Source organism: Lethenteron reissneri, chromosome 53, assembly GCF_015708825.2.
Source record: "Lethenteron reissneri isolate LAM-NWPU_2019-01 chromosome 53, ASM1570882v1, whole genome shotgun sequence".
NCBI lineage: Eukaryota > Metazoa > Chordata > Hyperoartia > Petromyzontiformes > Petromyzontidae > Lethenteron > Lethenteron reissneri.
This window is the reverse complement of record NC_083831.1, coordinates 7,189,982-7,217,456: the sequence shown is the minus strand read 5'-3', so window position 1 is coordinate 7,217,456 and position 27,475 is coordinate 7,189,982. Positions and strand designations below refer to the sequence as shown.

At 54.5% G+C, this 27,475-nt stretch overlaps 1 protein-coding gene across 1 annotated transcript; it reads right to left on the bottom strand.

Annotated features, from left to right (window-relative positions):
• Nucleotides 1-798: 798 nt before the first annotated feature.
• On the bottom strand, nt 799-26,064 carry LOC133356343 (reticulon-1-A-like). Its single transcript, XM_061573816.1, has 7 exons — nt 25,610-26,064; nt 8,021-8,228; nt 6,974-7,112; nt 4,909-4,978; nt 2,723-2,769; nt 1,699-1,757; nt 799-1,180 (listed from the first exon to the last, which is right to left on the bottom strand). Exons 1-7 carry the CDS (start codon nt 25,644-25,646, stop codon nt 1,138-1,140), a joined length of 603 nt encoding a protein of 200 aa, XP_061429800.1. The 5' UTR covers nt 25,647-26,064; the 3' UTR covers nt 799-1,137.
• Nucleotides 26,065-27,475: the final 1,411 nt, after the last annotated feature.

Genomic DNA, 27,475 nt, shown 5'->3' with positions numbered 1-27,475 from the left:
AATAACAAATAACTTCGCATCACCGTCAAGTGGCTTTGACGAAATCTCGTGGCGAGGGAGTTGCTCAAATCTCGTGACAAAATCTCTTGTGTTGGCAACACCGTCGTGAAGGCAGTTTAACATCCGACCATCCCGTGGTGTTATTCAGTAACAGATGATACGGGTTGCCATCGCTCCCGCAGCTCTGAATGTACAAATACTGCAGTCCATGGAGCCCAGAGTAGAATTGGTACCGCGTAAGGTAGGGGGGGGGGGAGAAAGAACTTTAGGAATAGGAATGCATTTACATGGCTAACGAGTCAATTGTTCGACAGCTCAAACGTGTCAAAAGGTTATCACACAATTCACTGTCATTGGCCACATAAATAAATTGGAAGCAGTAATCTCTGCTCACGGGGAATACTCTCACAGCATGCCCACGACATCCGGCCTCTCGGCTTCGCTCAACACCTCCTGGGACGCGCGTGGTCATCGGCGTTACCCCGACGATCGGAATCGGTCTGTGCAGGGCGGTGGGGGGGGGGTGAGGGGTGGGTGGGGGGCAGGGGGGGGAGGGTCGTGTGGTTGGGGATGAGGCAGCGACGGGAAGGAAAGTGACGGGCTGGAGAGACTCTTTGGTTCTTTCGGTAAAGTCACGTATAAAGATAAAACTAATAAATGAAATAATAGCATACGACGTTTCGATTGCAACACAAGCAATCATCATCAGGTATAAATGAAATAGCAACAAAAATCTAACCAGAAAACTATAGACAGACATTTAAGCAGACAGATGTCACCAAGATATATATGTCTGTCTATAGTTTTCTGGTTAGATTTTTGTTGCTATTTCATTTATACCTGATGATGATTGCTTGTGTTGCAATCGAAACGTCGTATGCTATTATTTAATTTATTATTTTATCTTTATACGTGACTTTACCGAAAGAACCAAAGAGTAATTCCTGCAGTCACGAAAGCTCCAAAATTAAGATTGGGCTGGAGAAACCCACGGGGGAGACACCACCACCACCGTAGTAGTAGTGGTGGTCATAATAATAATAAGAACGATGATGAGGGCAATGGTAACGACGGGACGACGCGACGGGGTTTGGGGAAGTTGGGGAAAGACCCCGGGACTCTCTGCTGCCTCCGTGTCTACTCCGCCTTGCGCTTGGCACCGGGGATCTTGGCCTGGACCCTGATGGGGGTGAGAGCAGCACAGAGCAATTCGAAGTGAGCGCCAACAACCCAGTTACGAGTGAAGCTTCGTGCGAGCCACTGAGTCTCCGAGAGAGCCTTGCGTATCTACCTGGCACACCACATCGAGCATACCTCTCCGCTATGGATGTGGCTACTTAGTCCCATGCCACCCGTATTCCAGTCAACCAGCGACCCGGAAAAATCGGTGAGAAATTTAAGCCCAGATCTCTGACCGTCATGCCAGCAGGACTTCGCAAACACCACAGTGGGCAGGTCGTGTACGGTGACGCAACGTGTGGGTCCTCCGACCTCTTCAAAGACATCTGGCCAGCGTGGAAGAGTAGGCCAAATACCCTCTCTCTAAAGGAAGGTATTCCGCCGGCGGTGGAGCGAGCAAGCATATTGCAGGGCCGTGCAATATCACGATCCGTTTCCAACGTCGCGTAAAATTTCACGTCACAGTGCGGGGGTGCGAGAGAGTTTTTTTTTTAAAGTGTTTTGTGGCCGTTGGCTTACTTGGCGATGACGCCGTTGAGATTGCTGCGAGCCAGGGCCAGGTAGTGATCGATCTGTGTCTGCGGGGAGTGGGGGCGGCAAGGCAGGGAACATGGAACGCGCGGCAGTGAGCGTTCAGCCATTCGGTGTCGGCGTCTTCCTCCTGCACAGCTCCACTGAGAGATCTGTGTGTGTGTGCGCGCGTGTGGCTAAAGCACAGCAAATTGGCACAGTAGGGGGCACAGGTGGTGCATCAGCCAGTCATCTCGGTCATCTCAGTCAGTCGACCCGTGGCACCTGCTGGGTCTGCCCCGTGACTCCTGCCAGCGGGCGTTCGACACTTCACGTGGCCTCAAGGAGCACATGGCCTGGCACAAGCGTCGTGGTGACGTCACTGCCACTTAGTGACGAATGGCGGTTGTTGTGTTGTTGTTGTATATATTTCATTGTAGGGGAGCGGTTGTGCAATGGTGAGCACGCTGCACTACGATTCCCGCTCACGGTCAACACCAGTGACGCTTACGTGCACCGGTCCTGGGCCTCCCCTAGGTCGACTCAGCCTCAAATTAGTACCTGGTGAGGTGTGTAAACCTCGTCACTGGGGAGACAAAGGCGGTCGGGCGTGGTGCTGGCCACCCACCCCCTCGTGTGCCGTTGCGGCCTTCATAGGTGCTCGCTAACAGCACTTGCCCCAACAGTCTGTTAAGGCTACACGGGGGGATCTTTGATCTTTGATATTTCATTGTAGGGGAGCAGTTGTGTAGCGGTGAGCACGCTGCTCTACGATTCCCGCTCACGGTCTACACCAGTGACGCTTACGTGCACCGGTCCTGGGCCTCCCCTAGGTCGACTCAGCCTCAAATTAGTACCTGGTGAGGTGTGTAAACCTCGTCACTGGGGAGACAAAGGCGGTCGGGCGTGGTGTTGGCCACCCACCCGCGCGAGTGCAGTGCCGGCGTTCAAAGGTGCTCGCTAACAGCACTTGCCCTGACAGCCTGTTAAGGCTACACGGGGGGATCTGTGTGTGCGTGCGTGCGTGCGTCACCTGATACTTCTCGTAAACGACGGGAGCTGTGAACAGGGTCAGGACACCTGCAGCGACACAAGGGGGAGTAAGGGAAGCAAATAAACATTTGAACATCCACACGAAACGACAACAGGTGGCTCAAATGACTCGTCACGTGTGTGTCTTCACAAATAAAAATAACTACTCTTTTTTTTTTAGCAGCAGGCAAGTCCCACTGAGCTACACTTGTCAGAAGCAACCTGCTCACAAGTGATAACTCCACAAAGTGGCTTATCACGCGGAAATATGTACCAGCCAAAAAGCGTGATGTTGATTCTAAATGTTGAGGGAAAATCCGGAGGACCCAGAGAGAGACAGGCAAACGCCAAATACACAGCAGCAGGCGTCAGGGTCGGGATCGAACCCACGACCTCCTGTATACCGGGCGAGAGAGTTAACATCTCCTAGCCACCGCGGCGGCCAATGAGCGCTGAGCTAGCAACATTTACGTCTCAGACGCTCAGCAGGTTATTCGCCCGGCTAATGCTCGACCACGGTGTATACAGCAGGTGCCATAGCCTGCGGGGGCTACGTTGTGGGCGGTGCAGAAAAATCCGCCGTTGTGCAATGCTATGGCTCCCAGCCCTCATCACCGATCCACACCGAGACCAGCGTGGTGACGTACGGGTAAAGGAGGATCCGCAAGACCCGCACGGCGTTGGGGAGGACCTTCAATCAGCAGTGGAATAGCGACGGCTTCACGTGTACAGGTGAAACAACGCGGCAGTTACAGAGGCGGCAAGAGAAATGCCGAACCCCGATAGCAATTAACAATATCCTGCTGCTAAGTTTGTCCACATACCCAAGCTGTTACATTCCAAACATTTTTTGGTTTTATGTTCAATCGTAAACCTCGTAAATCCACTGCTGTGTCGGTCACGGGGGTCGTTCGACCATACTTCACCACGCTGGTCAGTGTGGGTTGGTGGAGGAGGCAAGGCAGGACCGGTTTCGGATATCACCCTTAAGCCTCCAATGTTAGCCGTGGCCGGTGATCGAAAGCAACTCTGGTCATCCTCTCAGCGGCTTCTGGCTGACCATCGAACAAAGACGGTCACTGCGTCTCGCGCTTTCAGATGCGCTTCTGTGGCCGTCTGGAACGCTCTTCCTTCCGATATTAGGAAGCCACTGGAGCTACCCACTTTTACATCTAAATTGAAAACTCATATTACTACAACGGGCTTTTTTGTGTTTCGTTTGCCGTCCTTCCCCCGATTAGCACGGTTGGCTAGGTACGGTGCAAAAGAAGTTCAACATACATACACAACAAAAACCAAGGATGCCGCACTCACCTAACAAAACGACATTTTAAAAGATTCACATTAAATCGGCAGCAACCTAGCACAGCCAATGGCTATAAATGCCACGGCACTTACTTAAAATAGACCATCTGCTTTGGCTAAATTAAGGTGCGATGGGGCGAGATATCATTACGGGAGGGCGCGCCCGTGCGATATTTCAAAGTGCACGGAGGGAGATGCTCTGTTTACACTCCGCACACGGTCGGGCCTGGAGGCTGTCGGGCCTGCAGACTTGTTGCGTGCCCTTCCAGCGGTAGAGCGAGCGGTTCACAGGTCAACTCCTTGCTAGGGGTTGGCTCAGCCCATCGTCCCCCGTGGGATCGATTAAAATGAGCACGACTTTGCGGGGGGAATGGGGGTGACTGCTCTTCCAGGACTGGCCACTGTGGAAGAATAGGCCAAGTATCCTCGAGCGAGCTTCTCTTGAGAGCTTCTCTCGAGCTCCCTCTCTAGAGCGGCGTAGCGAAAACTATTGTTGCAATGTACTTCTATGCCCCCACGTCCATGCTCTCAAGCTCCAGCTCACCGTTACACCACCCTGGCTCGAGTTGATGTTGGGGCACTACGGTGGCTAGGAGATGTTCACTACCTCTCCTGGTGTACAGGAGGTCGTGGATTCGATTCCGACCCTGACGCCTGCTGTATATTTAGCGTTTAGTGTATTTGGCTGCTGCTTTACATTTCCACATGATAAGCCACTTCGTTGAGCTATCATTTGTGATAGCCAGGTCGCTTCTGAAAAAGAGCCGCATAGCTCAGTGGGGCCTTACCTGGTGAAATAAAAACAATTGCTAAGTTCATAGTTTAATAGAATATTGGACAGACTGCGAGAGAAAACGTCCCACGGCGAGATGGCAATCGTACCGAGGATGAGGAGGGTGAGGCCGTTGAAGATCGCTCCGATGTAAGTGAGAAGCCACATGAGAACAGCGAACTGCACGCACGCGCACACACACACACACAGTCAACGATCCCCATTTAGCCTCGGACTGTTTGGGGCAAATGCTGTTTGCGAGCACCTATTAAGGCAGGTACGATGCGCCACGCCCAGCCACCTTTGTTCCCCCAGCGCTGATGATTTACACACCACTTAAGGAAGTCGTTCAAGGCCGAGGCCTGATGAAGCTGGTTGTAATTACTGCCGAAATGTCGTACTCAGATTGTAAATGTTGTGGCCTGGCTCTCCAACACACCGGTTAGTGCTCTACTAGTGACGAATTGGCCACGTTCTGTTTATGTGGCAACCCTTACTAGTTGGCTGTGTCGGGTGCTGGCGGGTTTAATGACACATTTATATATTTCAACAACAACTACAGCCGCCATTCGCCACTAAGCGGTGTTGACATCACCAGGGCTGTTTGTGCCAGGCCAGGTGCACTCCGAGTCCACGTGAAGTGCCAAAGGATCGCTGGCAGTAGGTCACGGGACAGATCCTGGCGCGATGGGTTGACTGACCGAGATGACTGGTGGATAAACCACCTGTGCTCCCCACTGTGCCACCTCACAGCGGTTTATCCGCCCGGCGCTACGCTCGTTGTTGTGAATGTCGCCGATCTGCCCTCCGCTGTTGTTGGAAGGCGACTGTCTCCAACTGCCCAGCAGCGTCCTTCACAAGCCTCCTCCACAACTCCAAATCCTCCCATACTGCATCAGCTCCATCGCTTCTCTAACACATGCATTTTGCCATTTAGCCCCCTCTATCCGGCCAAGCAGAAGCTGTCTGGCATGGATATGCGAGCTACATGACCCAGCCAAGATATTAAATAGTGTAGGGGCCAGATGACATAACGATGGCACCCCAAGCACCACAAGCAACCACAACAACATCCGTCATTCGCCACTAAGTGTTGTTGACGTCACCACAGCCGTTGTGCCAGGCTATGTGTGCCGTGCAGTGCCATGCCGTGCCGTGCCATACGGTGTGTTAAGCAGTCCGGTGTGACGTGTGGTGTGACGTGTGGTGTAGTGTGACGTGTGGACTAGTGTGACGTGTGGTGCGGCGTGTGGTGTGACGTGTGGACTAGTGTGGCGTGTAGTGAGGTGTGACGTGTGGTGTAGTGTGACGTGTGGACTCGTGTGACGTGTGGTGCGGCGTGTGGACTAGTGTGGCGTGTAGTGAGGTGTGACGTGTGGTGTAATCTGACGTGTGGACTAGTGCGGCGTGTAGTGAGGTGTGACGTGTGGTGTGACGTGTGGACTAGTGTGGCGTGTAGTGAGGTGTGACGTGTGGTGTAGTGTGACGTGTGGTGTAGTGTGACGTGTGGACTAGTGTGACGTGTGGTGCGGCGTGTGGTGTGACGTGTGATGTGACGTGGGGACTAGTGTGGCGTGTAGTGAGGTGTGACGTGTGGTGTAGTGTGACGTGTGGACTAGTGCGGCGTGTGGTGCGGCGTGTGGTGTGACGTGTGGACTAGTGTGGCGTGTAGTGAGGTGTGACGTGTGGTGTAGTGTGACGTGTGGACTAGTGTGACGTGTGGTGTAGTGTGACGTGTGGACTAGTGTGACGTGTGGACTAGTGTGACGTGTGGTGTAGTGTGACGTGTGGACTAGTATGACGTGTGGTGTAGTGTGACGTGTGGTGCGGTGTGACGTGTGGACTAGTGTGGCGTGTAGTGAGATGTGACGTGTGGTGTAGTGTGACGTGTGGACTAGTGTGGCGTGTAGTGAGGTGTGACGTGTGGTGTAGTGTGACGTGTGGTGTAGTGTGACGTGCGGTGTGACGTGTGGACTAGTGTGGCGTGTAGTGAGGTGTGACGTGTGGTGTAGTGTGACGTGTGGACTAGTGTGGCGTGTGGTGCGGCGTGTGGTGTGACGTGTGGTGTGACGTGTGAACTAGTGTGACGTGTGGTGTAGTGTGACGTGTAGTGAGGTGTGACGTGTGGTGTAGTGTGACGTGTGGACTAGTGTGACGTGTGGTGCGGTGTGGCACCTTGAGCGAGTCGACGAGGTCCTCCACCAGGAAGAGGCGCCGGAGCTCCCGCACGACCGCGTTGAAGCGCGCCAGAGCGACGTCCAGGTGCGTCTCTACGGTGGCCTGCGACACGCCCAGGTCGCACTCCAGACACGCCCTGCACGCACAGCAAAGACAAAGGTCCCCCGTGTAGCCTTAGCGGACTGTTGGGGCAAGCGCTGTTAGCGAGCAGCTATGAAGGCCGGCACGGCACATGAGGTGGTGGGTAGCCAACACCACGCCCGGCCGCTTTTGTCTCCCTAAGCGGCGATGTTTACGCATCACACCAGGTACTCATTCGAGGCGTAGTCGACCTAGGAGAGGCCCAGGACCGGTTCAAATAATCATCACCGGCATCAAACTCGGGTCGCCGGGTTCGTACTGCAGCGCGCTAGCCGCTACACTACCACTCCCCCCACACACACACACAGGTAGGCAGCCCTGCACACACACTCACGTCCACAGACAAAGTTCCCTTGTATATTTCGATTTAAAGCTTTCGTGACTGCAGGGATTCATCTTCTTGGTTCCCTTTATTAATGATACCCCTATCACCTCCCTTTGATGCTGCTAATCCTGCATAATGCACGGGCATAATATGACTTTAAACCCCCCCACCCACCTCCTACGCATTTCACAAGTAGTACTAACCCCAATCTGCATTTCCCATAAATATGCTAAATTCCTCTTGATATGTAAATTATTTTGTCAAGGCGCTCTTCCACCCTCCAACCCAGCTTAAATAGACGCTCCAAGCCTGGGGTTGTTTCATTCAGACGCTGTCTTCTCGACAGACCTATTCTTCACCCGAGGACGGCTGCTTGCGTTGTGGCCGAAACGTGGTGAGAATTATGTTTATTAAGTTTTATTTTTATTATTTTATTATTATTTCCATTCTACGTGACTTTACCGAAAGAACCAAGGAGATGATTCCCTGGCATAGCCCGTTGGGGGGAAAGTTCTTGTTAGCGAGCAGCTCTTGGACCGACCCTCACTCCTGTGCGTCACGCCGCCTCCAGCGCTCACCGGAAGGGGTGGCCGCTGTCGCTCTTCTGCACGGCCTGCAGCACCGACTTGTAGACGCGGAAGCTGACGGTGACGGAGAGCACGGCGAGGCACACGTAGCACGCGACGCTCACGACGCTGAACTGCGTGAGCGCCAGCAGCAGCGCCGTGGTGGCGCCGAACACGCCGGCCGAGCTGCGCACGTCGCGCCAGTACACGAGCTCCACGGCTGTGCGGCGGGAAGAGCACGCAGGGAGAGGGGAGGGGAGGGGAGGGGGGGGAGAGGAGGGGGGGAGAGGGGGGGGGGAGAGGAGGGGGGGGAGAGGAGGGGGAGGGGGGGGGGAGAGGAGGGGGGGGAGAGGAGGGGGGGTGGGGGAGGAGAGGGGGGAGAGGAGGGGGGGGGAGAGGAGGGGGGGGAGAGGGGGGGGGGAGAGGAGGGGGGGAGAGGAGGGGGGGAGAGGAGGGGGGGGAGAGGAGGGGGGGGGGGAGAGGAGGGGGGGAGAGGGGGGGGGGGGAGAGGGGGGGAGGAGAGGAGAGGGGGGGAGAGGGGGGGGAGGAGAGGAGAGGGGGGAGAGGAGGGGGGGAGAGGAGGGGGGGAGAGGAGGGGGGGAGAGGAGGGGGGGAGAGGAGGGGGGGGAGAGGAGGGGGGGGGAGAGGAGGGGGGGGAGAGGAGGGGGGGAGAGGAGGGGGGGAGAGGAGGGGGGGAGAGGAGGGGGGGAGAGGAGGGGGGGGAGAGGAGGGGGGGGAGAGGAGGGGGGGGAGAGGGGGGGGGGAGAGGAGAGGGGGGGAGAGGGGGGGGGGAGAGGAGGGGGGGAGAGGAGGGGGGGGAGAGGAGGGGGGGGAGAGGAGGGGAGAGAGAGGGGGGGGAGAGGGGGGGGAGGAGGGGGGGAGAGGAGGGGGGGGAGAGGAGGGGGGGGAGAGGAGGGGGGGGAGAGGAGGGGGGGAGAGGAGGGGGGGGAGAGGAGGGGGGGGAGAGGGGGGGAGAGGGGGGGGGAGAGGAGAGGGGAGAGGAGAGGGGGGGAGAGGAGGGGGGGGAGAGGAGGGGGGGGAGAGGAGGGGAGAGGGGAGGAGGGGAAGAGAGGAGGGGGGGGAGAGGAGAGGGGGGGAGAGGAGGGGGGGGAGAGGAGGGGGGGGAGAGGGGGGGGGGAGAGGGGGGGAGGAGAGGAGAGGGGGGGAGAGGGGGGGGGAGAGGAGGGGGGGAGAGGAGGGGGGGAGAGGAGGGGGGGGGAGAGGAGGGGGGGGAGAGGAAGGGGGGGAGAGGAGGGGGGGGGAGAGGAGAGGGGGGAGAGGGGGGGGGAGAGGGGGGGAGAGGAGGGGGGGAGAGGAGGGGGGGGAGAGGGGGGAAGAGGAGGGGGGGAGAGGAGGGGGGGGGAGAGGAGGGGGGGGAGAGGAGGGGGGGGGAAGAGGGGGGGAGAGGAGGGGGGGGGCGGGAGAGGAGGGGGGGGGGGGTGGAGGGGGGAGAGAGAGAGAGGAGGGGGGGACATCGGTGGAGATGACATCAATGTCAGTGACAGTGCCAATGTCATCGCCTGCAACAAAAAGTTTTGCAATGACAGATAGTGTCATGGGACGCGTGCCCGCGGTGCGATCGTTAGCACAATGGACCCTGCAGCAACCCAGCGATCGCCGGCTCCATTCTATCTCCAGGTTGAGGCAGTGTTTAAACAACGGCGCAAGTTCCTTCAATCCCCACACTGCTGCCGCCTCTTGTCCAGCCAGCGGTCTATGAAGATGGGTACAGCGCAGGTCGCGTGCGGTTCTTGCGGACCGTGCGTAGCCAACCGTGCTAATTGGAGGTGCGGGGCAAGGAAAACAAACTCAAGAAATGAGATTGTCAATCAAGGTGATGATTTAAATGTGCATAGCTTCCAGTGGCTTCCTAATATGGCAAGTAAGAGACCTATAGAGACCCACATATCCAGAAACTCGTATAGAACCAGAGACACACAGAGACCCACAGAGACCCACAGAGACCCACAGAGACCCACAGAGACCCACAGAGACCCACAGAGACCCACAGAGACCCACAGAGACCGATACCCACATGTATGTACGTTTATAACTTCTTTCCCATCGTGCTAATCGGAGGCGCGGGGGGGAAAGACAACAAACTAGACACAAAAAATAAATAGTTTTCAATCTAAACGATTTAAAAGTGCATATCTCCCAGCGGCTTCCTAACATGGGAAGGAAGAGCGTTCCAGACGGCCGCGGAAGCACATCTGAAAGCGCCGCGCGATGGCGGTCGGCCGTCTTTGTTCGACGGCTCCTTCAGCGGAAGGGGAGGGAGGAACGGCAAAAAACTTGGCGCAGTCTCTCCCGAAGGCCTCTCACGGTGGCGAGCGACAGACCTCGACGTTTGTCATTCAGCTCCCGAACACGTTTCCACAGCACGCGAGAACGGAATTGCACCAGCGACGTTGCCGCCACGGTGTCGACACCTCCGGGCGCATGACCCACATTAAGCGCTCGTTCATGCCCACGATTAAAACGCATCCCAATTTCGAAGGGAAATAATAAAATAATAAAAATAATAAACAATTAATTTCTCACGAAGTTTCGACTGCAACACAAGCAATCGTCATCAGGTGTGAAATCAACAGCAAGTTTTTTCTAATTTTCTTGCTGTGGATTGCACACCTGATGATAATTGCTTGTGTTGCAGTCGAAACGTCGTGAGAATTTTATTTTGTATATTTTTATTCTTTTATTATTTCCCTTCTTACGTGACTTTACCGAAAGAACCAAGAATGTAAAACTAAAACTGTGAAACTACTTTTGTATTTGACCAGGTAAGTCCCAGAAACGACCTGGTCACGGATGATAGCTCAACGAAGTGGCTTGTCGCGTGGAAATACAACGGGGACCTCTTTAGTCTTTGTGCACCTGTGTGCGCACGCATACACGCGTGTGTGCACACAGTTGCCCGGCCTGGTATGGCATGCCTGAACACGACGCTGGCGTCTCCCAGGAGTGTCACAAAGTCAGCGGAACATTCCCGTCCGTCAAGCGGGGAAAGGTTGAAGCCGCACGCGGCGGCACAACGTTCGCTACGCGTATGCATCGTTGAACTTCTTTCGCACCGTACGTAGCCAACCGTGCTAATCGGAGGTGCGAGTCTGAGACCAATCCACAGCGGGCAGATTTGCCATGTGCTGTGGTGGTGAGATGTTAACTGCCTCGCCTGGTGTACATGAGGTCGTGGGTTCGATCCCGAGCCTGACGCCTGCTGCTGTATATATTTGGAGTTTGCGTGTTCTCTCTCTCACCATGGTCATTCGATTTTTCTCCGGATCCTCCGGTTTTTCCCTCCGCATTTAGAATCAACATGCGTTTAGAGCATTCGGCTGCTATAAATGTACACATGATGACAAGCCACATCGTTGAAGAGGAGCATCGGCGCTCCGTTGTATATTGATACGTAACACAGCACACACACCGCGCTGTGCATTCATACTGGAAACCGGGAGCAGGTGGAGCGGTGTGGTGGTTTGCGCACGTTGACGACGGACCCGGAGAACAGAGGTCGATTTCCATGCAAGGCTAACATCAGTGGCGAGTGATACCCAAACCGGTCCTGGACCTCTGCAATCCATCGGCGGGGATTGATGTGGGGCAAACAATCGACTTTCTACACTCCGACAAAGTCAAACCATCATTTTATTTTAACGACGATGATGGGGCGGGGGGATTGTAAAAGCGATGGAGATCGTTAGGATAGAGGTTCTATATTTGTTACGAATTTCTATTCGCTGAACTTTGTTTTACTGATAACCGCTACACCACTGTACTACAAAGATCCCCCGCCGTATAGCCATAACGGATTGTAGGTGCAAGTGCTGTTCGCGAGCACCTATGCAGGACGGCACGGCACACGAGGGGGGTGACCAGCACCACGCCCGTATACACAAGTCACGACACGCATTCACATATGCAACAACAACAACCGCCATTCGCCACTAAGTGGTGGTGACGTCACCACGACACTTGTGCCAGGCCATGTGCACCTTGAGGCCACGTGAAGTGTCGAACGCCCGCTGGCAGGAGGTCACGGGGCAGACCCAGGTGCCACGGGTCGACTGACTGAGATGACTGGCTGATGCACCACCTGTGCCCCCTACTGTGCCAACTTGCTTTGCTTTAGCCACCCGGCGCCTTGCTTTAGCCAACCGGCGCTCCGCTCGTTGTTGTGAGCGTTGCTCCTCCGCCCTCCGTTGTTGTTGGAGGGCGACTGCCTCCAACTGCCCAGTAGCGTCCTTCACGAGCCTCCTCCACAGAGGCCGATCTTGACACCGCTGGTACCAGTCATCGGCAAGTCCACTCAGCTCCACGTCCTCCTGTACCTCATCACTCCATCTCTTCAGCCCGTGCCGCGCCCGTTTAGCCCCCTCGATCCGGCCGAACAAAAGCTGTTTAGGCATGCGGTGGCTGGGCATGCGGACTACATATGCACACGCACGCACACATACAATGCCATGTTTATCTTTGCCATTGTTCTTTTTTTGTCATTTTTGGGGACCCAGGTCGCTCTCGCAAATGAGACTCCTACCCCCTCCCCTGGTCTCTTTGAATTCTCACCCTGTGGCTTTAACAAAATAAACTTGAAGCTTAGGCCGACACCCCCACCCCCCCCTACCTCGACGAGTGAAACAAGGACATTGCAGAGCGGCGGAATATTTAACAAAACACCCTGAACATTGGCACATCTTCCTCCCAGAGACCTTTCCACAGGGCAGATGGTTCACTCACGAGCTGCTGATCACGCCTGGGAGCCCAGTGCAAACAGGATAATCATGTACCACGTCACATCACGTCTGCAGACAAAGACAAAGACCCCCCCACCACCCGCATAGCCTTTAACAGACTGTTGGGGCAAGTGCTGTTAGCGAGCAACTATGAAGGCCGACACGGCACACGAGGGGGTGGGTAGCAAGCACCACGCGGGGCCACCTTTGTCTCCCCAGTGGCGATGTTTACACACCGCACCGGGTACTCTTTTGAGGCTGAGTCGACCTAGAGGAGGCCTAGGGCCGGTTCAGATAATCGTCACTGGTGTTGGCCGTGAGTAGGAATCAAACCAGAGTCGCCGGCTCCGTACAGCGCAGCGCGCTAACCGCTACACTAACGCTCCATCTGCATACAACAACAACCGCCATGGTGGGTGATGTCTCAACAGCACTTGTGCCAGGCTATGTGCACTTTAAGGCCACGTGCAGTGTCGAACACCCACTTGCAGGAGGTCACGGGACAGACCCAGATGGCTGGCAGATGCACCAGCTGTGCCCCCCAACTGTGCCAACTTGCAATGTTTTAGCCACTCGTAGTTCCGCTCGTTGTTGTGAGCGTCGCTCCTCTGCCCTCCGTTGTTGCTGGAGGGCATACCACGTGCATACACAGGCACAAGCCTGCACAAGCACAGGCATTCACATTTCTTCACGAGAACACTTTACCCATTGTTATCTTTTTACAGCCATTTGTCAACCAATAAATGGACGAGGGCCTCCCCCCCCCCCCCCAGGCTGTGTCAGACACGGGGGTTGTTTGACCATACCTCACCCCGCTGGTCAAGGAATGCCGGGGGGCGGGTGGGGGGGGCAAGACAGGCTCGAGGTAGCCATGGTCGGGAATTGAACTCAGGTGGCCGGGTTCAGAAACCTGGGGATTGAGAAAGGAAGCCATGAAGGTTTTCACGTGTGGGTAATGGAGTGCAATAGGGAAATCAGATGGATGGAGAGAATGAGACATGGGGAGGTCCTCGAGCAATTGGCTAAACTAAACAAAGTTTGCACTGGTAGGAACCTCCTGGTTCCACCAGCCCACAGGGGATTATGGTGTCCGTTCGTCGTGCAGTAAGGGGCTGGGTGGGGAGGGAGGGGCTGGGTGGGGAGGGGCTGGTCACCCCGTGGTGCCCTTATAAAACTCAACGTTTAACCTACTCACGCCGGCTTGTGCCCGCCCTCACAGTCGGGCATATTTGCGGAACACACCACGCCGCCGTTGACCCTGGCCATTGACCGAGCAACCCAACGTTCCTACCAGCTCCCTCCGCAGCAATGTGTTTTTTTATTTTACCAAGTAAGGCCCAATGAGCTATGCGGCTCTTTTTAAGATGCCACCTGGCCACAAATGATAGCTCAACGAAATGAATTATCACGTAGAAATGTACAGCAGCCGTACACTCTAAATGCACGATGTTGTTGATTATATATAAATGTGGAGGGAAAACCTGGAGAACCAGGAGAAAACCCCACGTGATCACACAGAGATAGAGACACGCAAACTCAAAATATACAGCAGGCATCATGGTCGGGGACGATCCCACGGCCTCCTGTATACCAGGCGAGGTAGTTAACATCTCGCCATCGCGACGCAACCAAAACAAATACAGAATATAACCAAACGCTCCATCACTTGACCCCGACAGACCAACACGAGTCCCGATCTCGCCTCAAGAGTCATCGTCCAAACCTCGGCACAAGATCCCAAAATAACCCGTTCAAGTTGTACGATTTAAAGTCCGGCCTCTGATTTCCTGCGAGATTTGGGGATTCCCAGGAGTTTCGTTGGCGTGGGAATGTACCCCGACGCGCACTTCACACTCACAGCTGCTTCGCGAGAAACAGCGTTGGTGCACAATGTGCGTGTGTGTGTGCACGATGCATGTGTGTGTGTGTGCACGATGTATGTGTGTGTGCGGAGCGTTAGCACACAGCACGCCGAACCCGGCGACCCGAGTTCGATTCCCTCTCACCTCACTCTACTCCCCTCCACGCACTCTCCTGCCTCTCCCCTCTCATCTCACTCTACTCCCCTCCACGCACTCTCCTGCCTCTCCCCTCTCATCCCACTCTACTCCCCTCCACGCACTCTCCTGCCTCTCCCCTCTCACCTCACTCTACTCCCCTCCACGCACTCTCCTACCTCTTCCCTCTCATCCCACTCTACTCCCCTCCACGCACTCTCCTGCCTCTCCCCTATCATCTCACTCTACTCCCCTCCACGCACACTCCTACCTCTCCCCTCTCATCTCACTCTACTCCCCTCCACGCACTCTCCTGCCTCTCATCTCACTCTACTCCTCTCCACGCACTCTCCTGCCTCTCCCCTCTCATCTCACTCTACTCCCCTCCACGCACACTCCTACCTCTGCCCTCTCATCTCACTCTACTCCCCTCCACGCACTCTCCTGCCTCTCCCCTCTCACATCACTCTACTCCCCTCCACGCACTCTCCTGCCTCTCCCCTCTCACCTCACTCTACTCCCCTCCACGCACTCTCCTACCTCGCCCCTCCCATCTCACTCTACTCCCCTCCACGCACTCTCCTACCTCTTCCCTCTCATCCCACTCTACTCCCCTCCACGCACTCTCCTGCCTCTCCCCTATCATCTCACTCTACTCCCCTCCACGCACACTCCTACCTCTCCCCTCTCATCTCACTCTACTCCCCTCCACGCACTCTCCTGCCTCTCATCTCACTCTACTCCTCTCCACGCACTCTCCTACCTCTCCCATCTCATCTCACTCTACTAACCTCCACGCACTCTCCTGCCTCTCATCTCACTCTACTCCTCTCCACGCACTCTCCTGCCTCTCCCCTCTCATCCCACTCTACTCCCCTCCACGCACTCTCCTACCTCTCCCCTCTCATCCCACTCTACTCCCCTCCACGCACTCTCCTGCCTCTCCCCTCTCATCCCACTCTACTCCCCTCCACGCACTCTCCTGCCTCTCCCCTCTCATCCCACTCTCCTCCCCTCCACGCACTCTCCTGCATCTCCCCTCTCATCTCACTCTACTCCCCTCCACGCACTCTCCTGCCTCTCCGCTCTCATCTCACTCTACTCCCCTCCGCGCACTCTCCTGCCTCTCCCCTCTCATCTCACTCATTCCCCTCCACGCACTCTCCTGCCTCTCCCCTCTCACCTCACTCTACTCCCCTCCACGCACTCTCCTACCTCTCCCCTCCCATCTCACTCTACTCCCCTCCACGCACTCTCCTACCTCTCCCCTCTCATCCCACTCTACTCCCCTCCACGCACTCTCCTACCTCTCCCATCTCATCTCACTCTACTAACCTCCACGCACTCTCCTGCCTCTCTCATCTCATCTCACTCTACTCCCCTCCACGCACTCTCCTGCCTCTCATCTCACTCTACTCCTCTCCACGCACTCTCCTGCCTCTCCCCTCTCATCTCACTCTACTCCCCTCCACGCACTCTCTACTACACAGACTATAATGCCCTCTGTCAAAATCCTCAAGTCAACCTTCACTCAATGTGGGAGGTCATTCTCTCTCCCGCTAAGCCACATGGCCATTCAATGATTTATAAACCCAGCGTTGGTGGCGCAGTGTTTAGCGCAGTGCTCTGTGAACCCGGCGGACCGAGTTCGATACCCGGCCACGGCCACCAACATCAGCGGATCTGAAACCGGTCCAGAGGTCACCAACAACCCGTGGTAAAGTATGGTCAAACAACCCCGACGATCAACACAACCAGGAGAGAGTGGATTTACAAAGGGCTGTACATCATACTGTGTGTGTGCGCATGAGTGAGTATGAGTGAGTATGCTCATGCACCGCGCGTAGGAATGCGCGTAGTAGCAGCAGTGCTTGCACGCGTTGGTCGTGTTGTGTGTCGACACCACTTTAGATAGTGTTCGAGTGGCGAGTGGTGGTGCAGTGGTTAGGCACCGAGCGACGAGCCCGACGTTCCGGCCTCGCTTCCCGCGCAAGGCCGGCCTCCGATGAGCACGGTTGGCTACGTACGGTGCGAAATAAGTTAAACGTACATACATACAACAGCGGTGACGATTCCCTGAACCAACCCTGGGCCTCGCCTAGGTAAACTCAGCCTAAAACGAGTACCTGGTGCGGTGTGTACACATCAACACTGGGAAGACAAAGGTGGCCGTGTATGGCGCTGGCCAAAAAGTAAATTTCAGAAGAAGAAAAAAATACCCTGGGATATTTCACATCTCTCTCCACTCCCTTTAAAGTTGTGCTGCGCCGGCCTTAATAGGTGCTCGCAGATACCATTTTGCGCCAACACTCTGTCAAAGGCTACAATGGGGGGGGGGGGGTTTGCCTTTGTAGCAGAGGTCGCAACCGGGTACCCGATACCCGTACCCTACCCGATACCCGGCTACCCGTACTTGGCCGGGTACGGGTACCCGTTTGCGACCCTGGTGCGGCCGGGTACGGGTAGGCCGTGAGTCACTGGCGAGTCACCGTTTGTCACTCATTTCCCAACGTCTTGTCTCTTCTCACAATTCAAGTTCCTAGAATCAACTCACCCGCGCCTGCAACATGACTTCATCCCAGAGGTCGCAATCAGGTACCCGATACCCGTACCCTACCCGTACCCGGCCGGGTACGGGTAGGGTACGGGTACGGCCGGGTTCGGGTACCCATTTGCGACCCTGGTGCGGCCGGGTACGGGTACGGGTAAGGAATCAAAACCCGTTTGCGACCTCTGCTTCGTAGTATATTCGCGGTGGGAGTGTGGAGGGTGCGCGCGTGTGCGCGCTAAGTGCGCGTGTTTGCATGAGAGAGTCTGCACAAGGGCGCGAGTGTGCTCGTGTAAGCACGTGTCGTGTGTAGCTGGTTCATGGTTATGACTGTGTGTGCGTGTGTGTGTGCGTGTGTGTGCGTGTGTGTGTGCGTGTGTGTCCGTGGGTGGTGTGTGTGTGTGTCCGTGGGTGGTGTGTGTGTGTGTCCGTGGGTGGTGTGTGGTGGTGTGTGCGTGTGTGTCCGTGGGTGGTGTGTGTGTGCGTGTGTGTCCGTGGGTGGTGTGTGCGTGTGTGTGTCCGTGGGTGGTGTGTGTGTGTGTGTCCGTGGGTGGTGTGTGTGTCCGTGGGTGGTGTGTGGTGGTGTGCATGGGAAGCGGTCGTGTAGGGCTACCAGCCCGACGACCCGAGTTTGATTCCCGCTCACGGTCAATACAAGTGACAATTATCTGAACCGGTCATGGGCCTCCCCTAGGTCGACTCAGCCTCAAATGAACATCGCCAGTGGGGGAGACAAAGGCGGTCGGGCGTGGTGCTGGCCACCCACCCCCTCGTGTGTTGTGCCCGCCTTAATAGGCGCTCGCTAACAGCACCTGCCCCAAATGTCTGTTTAGACCCTACAGGGGATCTTTGTCTTAGTAACTATGTATATGCGTAAAATGTATGTCTTGTATGAACAGGTGTGTTGTGTGTGTTGTGTGCGCTGACCATAACCACCACCCCCCATCATGGGTGCGCTGTGCTAGCCTTCACAGGTGCTCACAGATTATAAAGCGCGCGTGTGTAATTACGTGTGTGTGAGTAATGGTTGGGTATATGGGTGAAAGGGCGAATGAAGCGAGTGGTGAAAGTGGGATGTGTGTCTGTGTGTGTGTCTGACTAGGGGGCAGAAGCTGGGGAGCGGTAGTGTAGTGGTCAGAGCGCTGCACTACGAACCCGGCATCTCGAGTTAGATTCCCGCTCACGGCCAACACCAGTGACGATTATCTGAACCGGTCCTGGGCCTCCCCTAGGTAGACTCGGCCTCAAATGAGTACCTGGTGCGGCGTGTAGTAAACATCGGCACTGGAGAGACAAAGGCGGCCGGGCGTGGTTCTGGCCACCCACCCCCCTCGTGTGCAGTGCTCGCAAACAGCACTTGTCCCAAAAGTCTGTTAAAGGCTATACGGGGGATCTTTGTCTTGATCTGGCTATGCTGAGGTTAGCAGCTCAGAGTGAGTGTGTGTGGGCGGTGCAAGTGATAATTGTAATCCAGCATGAGTACGTCTGGCCAACAACCAAACCGCCCACAATGCTCCCAATCTCATCAGATCTTGGAAGCTAAGCAGGTTGAGAGCCTGCTCAGTGTGATTGGATGGGTGACAGTCAAACAGTTGTCAACAAGGGCCGCTGCTGAGAGCCACGTTGTGTGGTTGTAATGGTTAGCGCTACGAGAAGCGCCGACCCGAGTTCGATCCCCGATCCTGGGACTCCCCTAGGCCGACTCGGCCTCAAATAAGTGCCCGGTGTGTAAACATCGCCTGGTGCTGGCCGGCCACCCACCCACCCTGCCGGTGTGCCGTGCCAGCCTTGATAGGTGCTCGCTAACAGCACCTGCCCCCTACCGTTTGTTTAGGCTGTACGGGGGATCTTTGTCTTTGTGAGCGAGTACGTATAGGTGTGTAACGGTGTTGTCTTGTACGGACAGGTGTTGTGTGTTGTGGCGTGATTGCATCGGGTGCTTGAACATGCGTGTGGGTGCGTGAATATGGCACGTTGGGCGATGTCGGTTTGAAACGAAATAAGTAATATTTAAGAATACTTTTTTTTAAACACACTTTTAAATGTACCGTACAGAACTCCACGACTCCAGGAAGTGGCCCCGAGGCTTGCCATAACGTAAGGGACTGTGGCCAATTACAGCCAACGTGGACAATTAGACCAAAGCCGAAACATAACACGTAAAAAATAATGTTTAAAAATATAGTTGTTATGATAGAATATAGTATTGTCATCAGTATGACATAAGTATACCAAAGTTGCAGTCGATACCACACTGGAAAGTGGGTTAAAATTGAGTTTCAAGATTTGAGGATACAACGACAGAGTGAGTTAAATGAAAGCGTGTAATAAAAATAAATACTTCGGTGGTGGACGGGCTGCGGTCACGTTCGCACCTTAAGCCTAGAATCTGAGTTTTGTATTCATTAAACCAGGCTTTAATTCCCCGAAATCGGGTTTAATTGTATTAAAGAAAAAACCCGATGCCTGCCGCTGGAAAAATCGGGTTTTTTCCACCCATGTGTCTTATCAACAAAAGTGCCCCCACACCTCTGAAATTTGGTGAAGAATGCTGCTGTTAAATATCCCCGGCGGGTCAAAGCAATGTCCAGGCTCCAATGAGCATTGGGCTCAAATTCCACTGCTCACAGCCCTGAGCCATAGGTAGAAATTCCACATTCCTATGGCGAGGGGGGAGAGTATTATTATCAAAAGACAACCACTGATAACTTCCCCTGCCTAGTGGTACTGTACTCACGTTATCGACCCCCGCAGGGATGATGGGCTGAGTGAAAGCTCCCCATCCGCCCCCCCGATGTTGCCGTCTCCTGGCCACCTCGCAGCCCACAAAACATCAACCCCACAACACCTTCCATCCCCAAGCAGTGCGATTTCAACGCCAATGATGCTCGGAGAGCTGAGTGGAGTTCAAAAGAATTCCAAAATAACCACCGCCTTGTTGTGAAAGACCCCACGCAGAAGATCCCTGGCGTTTGATTTTCCACGAAGCTCATGGTCCACCCTAAACCGCATCCACCGCACGAACCATATAGCAGTGGATGAGGATGATACCTGACGTACAAGTGCGAAAATTAAGAACTCTCCAGTAGCAGCGGTGTGCGACTGGCCATCCAGAACATGACGTATAACGACGCAATGCCCTTGATCCTCAAATTCGAAGGAGACATCACAACCATGATACTGCTCCGGACGCGGTTGTCTGGCCTGACCGCCTGAATGTGAAATTAGTCGTTGCTCTGCATCTACATCAGCCGTACGAAAGAAGCAGCAGACAGTCGTACTGGCAGTGTAAATTCAGTATCTCTTATCGACCGGGGGGTGGTGGGGGGGGGACACATTTATCGACTCCGGGGGGATGAGAAATGGAAAGTGCAGTCCCAGGGACAGAGCGAGAGCTGGGAATCTCCGGCTACTTAGCCGATTCGATGCGAAGCAATTGATTACACGACTCAAATCGGATATTTGGTGCAGACAAAAAGCGACCTCGCCCCTGTTCCCAAGCGTGCCGCTGGACGGGAGGTGACGGGAGGAAGCTCGGTGACGTCACCCGCACGCACCGTGATGATGATGAGAGAGACACGCAACTCAAAATATACAGCAGCAGGCATCAGGGTCGGGGTTGAACCCACGACCTCCTGTACACTAGGAAAGGTAGTTAACATCTCGCCACTGCGGTACCAGTTTTCTGGTGGTACAAGGCCCAAACCCAGTACCTCCCTATCTCGTAAACCGCTCACATCACATTCTTATTCTAATGTTTTTTCGGTAAAGTCACGTAGGTAAAAACATTAAAATTAATAAAAGTGAAATAAAATAAAAATCACGACGTTTCGGAGGCAACACAAGCTTCCGTCTTCAGGTGGAACCGTCACAGCCACGACAGCTGTATCAAGTAAATGAGAGATTGCAGGAGCTACCACTCCGTTTATATAATGGTTGGAGAGGGGGGGAAGGGCCAAGTACAGCACACTTTTTATTCATATCATCACCTCCACCACATCACTGCCCCACGTAACCTCCTCCCTCCCCTTGCCTCAATTTCAAATGATATACAATCGATGTATCAATACCACGTAAATACACAATCCACTTGCAACTCCAGGACCAGACAGGCGGATTGACGACCCAGAAGACGATTTATTAGGTTCAGCGATGGGAGATCGCATGTTTAGTCCTTGTAATCGTGCAATTTATAACGTACCGCAGTATATCGTGGACACTAATGAGAGTGACTCTGCGGAGGCGTGGAGCAAATATGAAATTTATGATGAGCCAGCCCCTAAGAGTGAAACCAATCAACCTCAGAACGATAATATTTAAGGGCGCAAAATTGTTATAATTATCAGCCGTAGACTCGACTATCATCGTGTCAAATGTCAGCTACCTCGCCCTTCTAGAACATCACTAGAATGTGCATCAGGCTGTCGTGATCTGCCTGTCTGTATCGTATGTACGAGACAATATTAAGCACTGCATATGCTCGTAAAAAACTACACAACACTGCGCGTACGTTTATGTACAAACACACAAAACCTATACGTAACCATGGCAACACATCGCCAGGTGAACACACAACACTAACGTCATAAGAACCACAAGTATCCGCACGATAACACGCAATCAGATGACGTAGCACATCACGCAATATTCCAAAGCGTACAGAAACACAAAGATGATCACGTAATACACAACACACTCAAGATACTACTGGGAGGAACCACCTGCTTCCATCAGCCCACAGGGGATTATTGTGTCCGTCCGTCGTGCATACAAAAATGGGAGGGGTGGGGCTGGGGGGAGAGGGGAGGGTGGAGAGGGACTGGGTGGAAAGGGTGGGGAGGGGCTGGGTGGGGAGGGGCTGGGTGGGGGGTGGGAGGGGTGGGTGGGGAGGGGCTGGTCACCCCGTGGTGCCCTTATAAAACTCAACGTTTAACCTACTCACGCCGGCTTGTGCCCGCCCTCTCAGTCGGCCAAATTTGCGGAATACACCACGCCGCCGTTGACCCTGGACATTGACCGAGCAACCCAACGTTCCTACCAGCTCCCTCCGCAGGAATGTGTTACACAACGCTATGCACAAACACACACGCCACGCGCGCACAGACTGCATGTCGGAGACAATGCCATACACATTACACACACACCCCACACATTACACATACACCACACACTACACACTACACACACCCCACACACACACCACACACACCCCACACACACCCCACACACCCCCCACACATCCCCCACACACACACCCCACACACACCAAACACACCACACACAGACCCCACACATTACATACACACACTCCACACACAGACCCCACACATTACATGCACACACTCCACACACACTACACACACTCCACACACACTACACACACCCCACACACACTACACACACACACCCCACACTGCACACACACCACACACACCCCACACATTACACACACACTACACACACACCCCACACACCCCCCACACACACACCCCACACACACACCACACACATTACACACACACGCGGCTGTCAACCCATACGGCGTACAGCCATTTCAATACGAGCACAACAAATATATTTTGTCTATTTGTTTGTGTTTCTCCCTTGTGATGGGAACTTTGTAGGATGAACGTTGAGATGTATAAGGGGCCACGGGGGGTGACCAATAGGGTCTGAGTTTGTCTGTAACAAGGTTGGGGGCACTGATAAGGGGATGCCAGGTACGCACACATAGCTCCAGGTGATAATGTAACACAATCGGATGATTCTTCTTCTTGGTTCTTTCGGTAAAGTCACGTAGAAGGGAAGTAATAAAATAATAAAAATAAAACATAATACAATTATTCTCACGACGTTTCGGCCACAACGCAAGCAGCCGTCCTCAGGCGAAAACCAGGTCCGTCGAGGCGACAGAGTCTGACTCTGAATAATTTTATTATGTTTAATTTTTATTATTTTATTACTTCCCTTCTACGTGACTTTACCGAAAGAACCAAGAAGATGAATCCCTGCAGTCACGAAAGCTTTAAATCAAAAATCGGATGATTACCACGACGCCAACACAGAAGGACCCACACGACTGCACTCATCGATTTGCACGCCACAAGGCACAAAAGATGATATCACCCACAACTTCAAACCCAGAATATATATCATGCACACAAAGCAAAGGAGAATATGGTATATAAAATTATTGTGCAAAAAACTAATCTGGATGACATACACACACAATTGCAAACACATAAACTGGTAACAATGGAAAGGCACAGGCCAAAAGAAAACATGACGTCACACATTTTTACAATCGGTCCCAAATAATTAACATAATCAATACACACGCCACACACAATACACGAGGATGATATCAACAGTCCACAGCTTATAGATACGAAAAACACAACCCTAAATACACAACACACGCACTGTAAAAACATTACGTGACAGCTCCGGCTGATACATAAAACACACAACAGCAGCGTGATAACATTTCACACACAAAGAAACATTCAGACACAAACCCGTCCTGCAGACAGACATACACAACCCATGCTGCACACAGACACACACACAGACACACACACCCCATGCCACAGACACACACACACCCCATGCCGCACCCACAGACATACACACACCCCATGCCGCACCCACAGACACACACACACCCCCTGCTACACACACAGACACACACACACCCCATGCTGCACACACAGACACACACACACACCCCATGCTACACACACAGACACACACACACACACCCCATGCTACACACACAGACACACACACGCCCCATGCCGCACCCACATACAGACACACACTCACCATGCCGCCCCCACAGACACACACAAAGACACACACACACACACCCCCATGCGACACACACACACCCCATGCTGCACACACAGACACACACACCCTATGCCGCACACACAGACACACGCAACCCATATGACACTAACACAACCCATATGACACTAACACAACCAAATCAAACACACAACGCAGGCAACACGACATCACAAAAGCACACAACGCAAAGCAACCTGCAGAAGAACGAACGCCCCAAGCTCTTTACGCACACAAACACACACACCGACCTGACGATACACACGTGAACACGTAGACACACACACACGTGACGAGGCATAAACATATTTATATCAATCCCACACAACCATCAACATCACAACCATCAACATCACACACAGGAATTTGCATACAACGCCCCACGCTTCGTGCACACAAATACAAACATAGAAAGACAAAGATCCCCCCAATAGCCTGCACAGACTGTTTGGGGCAAGTGCTGTTAGCGAGTAGCAGCGCCTTTGAAGGGCGGCAACCGTGGGGTGGCCAACACCACGCCCGGCCGCCTTTGTTTCCCCCAGTGGCGATGCTTTTACGCACAGCACCAGGTTCTCGTTTGAGGCCGAGTCGACCTAGGGGAGGCCCGGCCGTGGGCGCTACAATTTGCAAACACACCATGCTGGTGGCATACACACAAATACAAACCCCCCTTAGACACACACACACACTATGACGAGAGACAATCTAAATCACACACACACACACCGACACACACACACCGACACACACAATAGCATTGTTAACAACAAAACAATGGACCGTACCAGACCACAGCGATCTGCCAATATCGAAACAAAGACGAAGATCGCCCCCGTTACGGCCCTGGTTTTTTTTGACAGATTGTAAAAACCTTATACGCGTCGGAGCTAACACAAACACAGACGCCAACAACAACAACAATAATCACGGAACGATTTAAAGGAATCATCTGGTGACGGCGATTATGCCGCTGCTGCTGCTGCATTGTCAGTTGTGTACCAGCACAGACAACAACAACAACTCAACGGGTTAGTCAAGCACAACATCGGTTGCCTTAAAAGGAGAAAACAAGATTTAAAAAAACAGGCGACGTTTTGGGCAAATCACCTTCGTCACGGCACAAACACCAACACAGAGAAAAGCATATGTGCCGTGGAGGGCTGTCGCCCGAAACGTCGCCTCCTTAATATTTTATTTTTTTCTCTCCTTTAAAGGTCACGGGTGTTATCGCTCGCTGAACCATCACGACGACGACGATGATGTTGTTGGTGGTGGCATTGAAAGGCAACAACGACGATGATGTTGGTGGTGGTGGCATTGAAAGACAACAACAATAACAACGATGTTGGTGGTGGTGGTGGCATTGAAAGACAACGATGTTGGTGGTGGCATTGAAAGACAACAACAATAACAACGACGACGATGATGTTGGTGGTGGTGGTGGCATTGAAAGACAACAACAACAACGTACCACGGCCCTTCAATCCACACCACTGCTTCTTCTCCATTGTGGCTCGGGTGACCAGACGATGGAAAAACAAAAAAAAACGAGAACCGAGTAGCGCCCTAATAAAGGCTTTGCCCAACCAGCAGACAAAAGGCGTTGCTATTATATATTATATATGTGCGTGCGTGAAAGTCACAAGCGTCTGCAGCTGTTAGGAGCAGCAGCAGCAGCGGGCAGGCAGCAGTGGGCAGGCGAAGCTGGAACAGCGCGACAGAGCGAGAGAAGCCGATGATGCTGCTGCTGCTGATGATGCTGATGCTGCTGCTGATGATGCTGATGATGATGCTGATGATGATGCTGTGAATGTGAATGTGCGGCCGAACAGTTCGTGTGTGTCGTCGCACGCCACCGCCGCTGGCTTCACGCTGCTAATGACGCCAGAAAAACGTGGGGGGGGAGTGGGATGGAGAGTGTGGGCGGAGGGAGGAGAGAGAGAGAGCGTTGGAGCGTTTAAAGCAGAGGAAGAACGGTGGTGGGGAGGCAGGGCTGGCCCAGCAAGGGAGAGCTGGGAAGGTGGGGGGGGGGAGAAGTGGGAGGGGAGAGAAGAGACGTGAGAGGGAGGGGAGGGAGAATGAGTGGTTGAATTGTGAGAGGGGTGGTTGGGAGGGGTGGGAGAGAGGGTGGGTGGGTGAGAGAGAGGGTGTAGGTGGGGGTGAGAGAGAGGGTGGTGGGTGGGTGAGAGAGAGGGTGGGTGGGGTGGGTGAGAGAGAGGGTGGGTGGGTGGGTGAGAGAGAGGGTGGGTGGGTGGGTGGGTGAGAGAGAGGGTGGGTGGGTGAGAGAGAGGGTGGGTGGTGGGTGAGAGAGAGGGTGGGTGGGTGGGTGAGAGAGAGGGTGGGTGGGTGGGTGAGAGAGAGGGTGGTGGTGGGTGAGAGAGAGGGTGGGTGAGAGAGAGGGTGGGTGGGTGGGTGAGAGAGAGGGTGGGTGGTGGGTGAGAGAGGGTGGGTGAGAGAGAGGGTGGGTGGGTGGGGGAGAGAGAGAGGGTGGGTGGGTGAAGAGAGGGGGGTGGGTGGTGGGTGAGAGAGGGTGGGTGGGTGGGTGAGAGAGAGGGTGGGTGGGTGGGTGGGTGAGAGAGAGGGTGGGTGGGTGGGTGGGTGAGAGAGGGTGGTGGGTGGGTGAGAGAGAGGGTGGGTGGTGGGTGAGAGAGATGAGGGTGGGTGGGTGGGTGAGAGAGAGGGTGGGTGGGTGGGTGAGAGAGAGGGTGGGGGGTGGGTGGGTGATGAGAGAGGGGTGGGTGGGTGGGTGAGAGAGAGGGTGGGTGGGTGGGTGGGTGAGAGAGAGGGTGGGTGGGTGAGAGAGAGGGTGGGTGGGTGAGAGAGAGGGTGGGTGGGTGAGAGAGAGGGTGGGTGGGTGGGTGAGGAAAGAGGGTGGGTGGGTGAGAGAGAGGGTGGGTGGGTGGATGAGAGAGCGGGTGGGTGAGTGAGAGAGAGGGGTAGAGAGGGTGGGTGAGAGGGAGGGTGGGTGGGTGGGTGAGAGGGTGGGTGATAGAGAGGGTTGGTGAGAAATCGGGTGGGTGGGGTGGGTGAGAGAGAGGGTGGGTGGGTGGGTGAGAGAGAGGGTGGGTGGGGTGGGTGAGGAGAGAGGGTGGGTGGGTGGGTGAGAGAGAGGGTGGGTGGGTGGGTGAGAGAGAGGGTGGGTGGGAGGGTGGGTGAGAGAGAGGGTGGTGGGTGGGAGGGTGGTGGAGAGAGAGGGTGGGTGAGAGAGAGGGGTGGGTGAGAGGGTGGGTGGGTGGGTGAGAGGGTGGGTGGGTGGGTGAGGTGAGAGAGAGGGTTGGTGAGAGATAGGGTGGGTGGGGTGAAAGAGAGGGTGGGTGGGTGAGAGAAAGGGTGGGTG

Coding starts and splice junctions, on each gene's coding strand:
- LOC133356343 (XM_061573816.1), bottom strand. CDS start 25,646: ATGGAGAAGAAGCAGTGGTGTGGATTGAAGGGCCGTG. Junction 8,229..25,609: donor GTGTGGATTGAAGGGCCGTG/GTACGTTGTTGT, acceptor CCCGCCGCACAG/CCGTGGAGCTCGTGTACTGG. Junction 7,113..8,020: donor GACAGCGGCCACCCCTTCCG/GTGAGCGCTGGA, acceptor CTGTGCGTGCAG/GGCGTGTCTGGAGTGCGACC.